The sequence below is a fragment of the Portunus trituberculatus genome, chromosome 16 (genome assembly GCF_017591435.1).
Source record: "Portunus trituberculatus isolate SZX2019 chromosome 16, ASM1759143v1, whole genome shotgun sequence".
Classification (NCBI taxonomy): Eukaryota; Metazoa; Arthropoda; class Malacostraca; order Decapoda; family Portunidae; genus Portunus; species Portunus trituberculatus.
The window spans coordinates 8,370,216-8,376,215 of NC_059270.1; the positions used below are offsets into that span (position 1 = coordinate 8,370,216).

The following is a 6,000-nucleotide window of genomic DNA, read 5'->3' on the forward strand; positions in this document are numbered from 1 at the left end:
TGAGAGACAAAATACAGCATCATCATCTCCCGAGAAAACCAAAAAACATGACTCGAAAAAGTGAGATACGCGCTAAGTTGCATATCGGGATGTGATCTCAGTCTTTTTTCATTCCATTTCGCCCATATAAGTCGATCGCCCTCGCATTTCACAGACCGTCGCTGGTGGGAGCAGGTGTTATGTACTACATTCGTTTGTTTACCCGGCTGAAGGTTAGGCTGCCCACCTATTACTGTGCTACATTCGTTTGTTTATTTGGGTGAGGGTTGCGGTGCCCACCTATTACTTTTTATAGCGGATGATTTACAATTATGAAATTCACACTAACTCAATACTGTTACGTCACTGCCTCCACTGATTTGGTAAAGGACGAGAAAAGACGGCAATGAGTCTTTCTTTCGGCTTGTGAGCCTTAGAACATCGGGAAGGTTGTTGACTCACTGCCTGGGGTAGGGTTCACTGTATCATCCCATTCACCACATTTACATCGGCTAGGGTTATTCTAGGTACTCATTTAGCGGGAGAGATCGATAGGTGTCAGCAGCCTGTTACATCCCAGACTCTAACCCTCTATACTCACGAATTAGTAATGCGTGATCAAATTTGCCTTATCATCACATATTTTACTGAACAATCTTACTAATAATAATGATCTGATAATACAAGTGAGTGATGATGTACACGTGTAAAAACACTCTTTAGCATCTTGAGTAAAGAGCTGAAATGGTATCAAAGTTATGAAGATAAAGTGTACAATGTATACGGGAGCTTCAAGTATAGTTTGCGTTACCCTAAAGTTGTGTCATAACTATACCTGTGTGTGTGTGTGTGTGTGTGTGTGTGTGTGTGTGTGTGTGTGTGTGTGTGTGTGTGGGGATAGTAGTAGTAGTAGTAGTAGTAGTAGTAGTAGTAGTAGTAGTAGTAGTAGTAGTAGTAGTAGTAGTAGTAGTAGTAAATTTTTCCTTGTCATTGCAACTCCCAGCTTCTTTCTCAAGTACACACTTCTTAAACCTTCGTATAAACCAAATACCTTGCTTAATTATCTCATCTAATTTCCTTCACATCATCATTTCTTCTCCACCTTCGTGTTTTAACAAACCAGTTACAATAAGTTGCTATTATCTACTCCTGTGATGTAAATAATCGTGAACACACAGTCAACTCATTTTTACAATAACGATACGTAGTTTTTTTTTCTAATAGCTGACAATAATATGTATGTATCAGTATCTATTTACGGTACCTTGTAATTTCAGGGCTTGCAGGATCTAGTGGTGTTCTTGACCTCGCTCACGTATCTGCAAAAGAAAACAGACGTTTGAATCATCCATAACATATAAACATTTCGAGCTGCGCGCCTCAACATTAATCCTTTTTCCTGAGCAGGTTTTTAAATCAGGAACGAGAATGGGCATTGAGTGAATGGAGGTGTTTTGTATGCTCTATTGTGTACACGTGTTTGACAGGCAAGGCTGGAAAGCAAATCATGTGGGTAATAGGTAAGGCGAGGATCAGGACATTACACGGATAGTTAAGGAAGAGGGAAGAAGAAAAAAAACAAAAGAGAGAAGAGTAGGAAGAGATAAAAGGAAAACGACAAGGTTATGAGAGACGAGATGAATGGAGAGGAATGCAAGGTGGTGATGGGGATGATGATGGCTAAGGTGGAGGAGCAACAAAGAGTGAGGGACTGTGGGTCGGGTCGGGTCGGCACGGGGCTGGGCGGGGCGGGGCGGGGTGAGGTGGGGCGGGGCGGAGCGGGGCGGTGCGGGGCGGCTGAGGTAGGTGCTCTCCGCATGGCGACGCTCGCCTCACAAATTGCAGGTTTGCCCGAAATTTATTAGCCTGATTTATAAGGAGAGACTGATAGCTTCACAGAGAGAGGCCTTGCTTTGTCGGCTTTGCTATTTCAACGCCCGTGTGTCAGGCTCCGTTTCTTCTCTCCGATCCTTGTTTACCCTCATCTGGTCCCCATGTATAGACAGAATAGTAACACAAGTCCTCCTCTATATGCACACATTCGAGAGTTACCCTGGATGACCTTCATTATCCCCAAAGATGAATGGTCCTTTCATCACTCGAAAAATCCTTTCCAGCTGTTCCTGTGGTTTCGGTTTCACTGCTATGAACTCAATGACAGGATCAGTGACCTATTAGATTATCAGACGGTGATTCTCTAAACGTGCTGTCTCCTGCTGTTAATGACCTTTGTACAGGGAGGTGGTTTGGCAACGTGGCGTGCAGCACGAACCCAGGCCTGTGCACTCTATATTTTAGCCAAAATGAGCAAAAACGCTGATGATTTAAGATGAGGAGCTGCATACATTTCAGGTTCAATTTAGTCTTATCATCAATTATGTCAAGTTTTGAAGAAAACATATGCTCTCAAATGATAGGCAGCCCTCAAACCCTTCCTTCCCTCTTGTGTGTGTGTGTGTGTGTGTGTGTGTGTGTGTGTGTGTGTGTGTGTGTGTGTGTGTGTGTGTGTGTGTGTGTGTGTGTGTCTGTGCGCGCGCGTGTGTAGATGGAGTGGGTATATGCATAACACATGTGTAGTGATGTGCAAGTTAATTCCTATTTGATATGAAATTTTGTCCATATATGAAGTTATCATTATACAGATAATCACCTCTGTGTGTGTGTGTGTGTGTGTGTGTGTGTGTGTGTGTGTGTGTGTGTGTGTGTGTGTGTGTGTGTGTGTGTGTGTGTGTGTGTGTGTGTGTGTGTGTGTGTGTTTGCTTGCACGGGTATGATACGTATTTGTGTAAAATTTTATATAAACACAATATGTGTGTGTTTATGCAAATGTATGAAATCTGATGTTTATTATGGAATAGAATTTCCAGAGAGAGAGAGAGAGAGAGAGAGAGAGAGAGAGAGAGAGAGAGAGAGAGAGAGAGAGAGAGAGAGAGAGAGAGAGAGAGAGAGAGAGAGAGAGAGAGAGAGAGAGGGTACACGGGAGGGAGGTAAGGAGAGCCCGGGAGGTGAGAGGAGAGATGCAGACAAGCAGAAAGGGAGAGCGAGTGAGTGAGGGAGGAGGAAGAACGAGAGAAGATAGTGACGGATGCACATTAAGCAAGAATATTGAATATGCTAATTTGGAGGCCATTATTCTTATTAAATGCTGTAAATAATGAGAACTTGTTTTTCCTCGATAGTGGCTAGTGGCTAGTGGCTGGCGGTGAAGTCCAGAACACCTGAGTATAACCTTCAAGGGAGTGAGAGGTTGAGGAGGAGGAAGGGGAGGAGCAAGAGAGAGAGAGGGTGGGGAGAGTGCGAGAGAGTTACTGCAAGAAATAATGACGAAACTCTTACCAGACTCTTGTATTGATACCATCCATGAGAACCCTGCCGCTTTTACTTCTTGGGATTACACACTACCATCTTCCTCACTCGCCTCTTATTTAAGCTCCATACAGTTTTGAACTCGCCATTTACTACGAAGCTTCAGACTCGAGACCAGTGCTGCCAATTTTGTATAATAGCTCCCGAGGTTCAGTACTAGATGTGTATAAGGAACACCACCACCACTACCACTACCACCACCACCACCTCTGCCAGCTCCCCCGCATCACTCCTCCTCGTTCTTCTTTGCACTGCCTCCTCTCCGTCCATCTTTCCTTGGGAGTAGTACTTGATGTGAGTTTATTCTTGCTTTTCTTTTCTTTCATTCTTTTCTTCTCTTTCTTTCTTCTTCTTTCTTTTATTTCCTGGTATTTCTGTTTTTCTATATTATTTTCCTCGACTTTCTTGACTGCTGGTTGTATAGATAAAAAAAATGTAATCCTTATTGTTGTTGTTGCTGTCGTTATTGTTGTTGATGTTGATGTTGCTGTTGTTGTTATTATTGTTGCTGTTATTGTTGCTGCTGCTGCTGCTGCTGCTTTATCGTTTTTCTAGTCATTATTATTATTATTATTATTATTATTATTATTATTATTATTAGTAGTAGTAGTAGTAGTAGTAGTAGTAGTAGTAGTAGTAGTAGTAGTGGTAGTAGTAGCGGTATTATTATTATTATTATTATTATCATTATTATTATTAGTAGTAGTAGTAGTAGTAGTAGTAGTGCTATTACTATTATTATCATTGTCATTGCTATTATCATTATTTTATTATTATTTTCATTGTTATTATCAATATGATCATTATTGTTATTTTCGTCATTATTGTTGTTGTTGTCATCGTCGTTTGCCGTTGTTGTTGTTGTTGTTTGAAATATCGCTGTAACCTGCACCACTGATTGCATCACTTGATATGAAATATATAAAAAAAAAGGTCACATTTTTTTTTTCATATTGACTGGATGATTATTGATGAATTATTAGACTTCACCTTTTATTTCTTCAATTCTCTCACTGTGGTTTTCCCAGAATCTAATACAATTTCGTGTGAGGTAGTTACCCAGTCAAGTAAAATAAATCTCTTTTTCTGTGTTTTGTGTTCATGGAAACATTTTCATTACATTGCTCTGAATGTTAACAAAGGAAGACCACATTAATGAAAGACTCATTCAGGAAACTTCCAGGAAATTAAAGGAAGAAAATCATTTTTCCAATACCAGCAACACGATTTTAACTGGAAAATCACTTACATCCCTCAAGGAGAATTAAGTCAATTTCCAGAAATACACATTTTCTTTTTCTTATGTGTGTCAAATCCCCATTACTTGCCCTAACATTTGTATTTTTCTTTCACAGGTAACGGATGTATTTTTGGTGGAAGGGAGAGAGAATAGGAGGAAGACGAAAAAAAAAAACAGTTGAAACAAAAAAAAGTAAGATGAAGACTGAGGTAAGCGTAAGTATCTTTCTCTCCTCATACAAAGGAGAAAATACTAGATATGTTTTGATGCGAATGAAGAGCATCGTTGCCTCCAGGTGTTTATGATGCTCAAGGAAGAAATACCCCTGATCATCGATGTCAGCAATGAACGAAGAACTGGAGACATTACTCAATGAAAAATATGCTATAAAGAGAAATTTATGCATACAGGCAATACTGTCACTGTGAGAACGTGAAGTGAAGCAATGAAAAATGTGAATAAATCGAATTGTATCTGGATACTAGAAATAAGGATCAATTATATGAAAGAATCAGTGCGAGTTCTATCCATGAAGTGCCAAGTTTTCAATGTAAAGTGATGGAGAGACAACATATCAAAAAAAAATGTCTGGAGAAATAAGAAATAGTGGAAAATAATGCAATCAATATAAAACATTCAAATTGAAAAGCATTACTGTTGCTTAGATCTTTGTATAGTGGAGTGACTCAGAAAAAAAATGTGTTATAAAAATGTGTGGACCAAAAATGCAGTGAAAATGTGGAAAAATAATGAAAGATCAAACAACTGGTTTATATAGAAATTAGAACATTATATACCAACTGTGTAAAATGTTACAAAACAGTGAATTTACATGAGAAGGAGGATTTTGTGATACAGTGGATGGAAAAGTGATGAATGGAACGGAGAAAAAAATCAGGCAAGGTCACGAGTTATTGAAAGTGGGCTAGTCGTGGATCCCTTAGAGGGAAAAAAAAAAAAAAAAAACGTAGCAAGGTCACACATTAAGAGCGAGAGCGAGAGCGAGAGAGAGAGAGAGAGAGAGAGAGAGAGAGAGAGAGAATAAAACGATCATTTCAACCGGAAGAAATATATAACACCAGCAAGCAAACTACACACACATAATTACTAAAAACTAAACAAAATATAAACAATTCAAATCACAAACAATGTCCTTTCCCCTGCCAAAAAAAAAAACACCAAAGACAAACACACAGCGAAACAAAATCCACACCTATGCCAAAGCTATGATATTAATGCAGGGAAAGAAAATGAGAGCAAAAAAAAAAAAAAAAAACAATGAAAACGTTAAAACCAGCAAACACACCGCGTCCTCGCCCTCTCAAGTGGTAGTAGCAACAGCAATCACCACCTCCTCCCGACCCCGGTAAGTCTCTCTCCGCCCGGGTGTGAGGCTCGCCGCCCTTCCCTTGTTA

The 6,000-nt window shown here is 39.8% G+C and overlaps 1 protein-coding gene across 3 annotated transcripts in view; it reads left to right on the top strand.

The window, feature by feature from the left end:
* LOC123504467 (protein O-mannosyl-transferase TMTC2-like) overlaps positions 1-6,000 on the top strand; it is a 158,664-nt gene that overhangs the window by 84,063 nt on the left and 68,601 nt on the right. The window contains exon 1 of one of the 3 annotated variants that reach the window (XM_045254992.1): positions 4,731-5,951. The exons of 1 other annotated variant lie outside the window; for it this stretch is intronic. In XM_045254992.1, coding sequence (XP_045110927.1) covers positions 5,734-5,951 — 218 coding nt within the window. In that variant the 5' untranslated portion in view covers positions 4,731-5,733. Of the gene's footprint in view, positions 1-4,730; positions 5,952-6,000 lie in introns of those variants that run through there. One more of the 3 variants, XM_045254991.1, reaches the window with a different exon arrangement.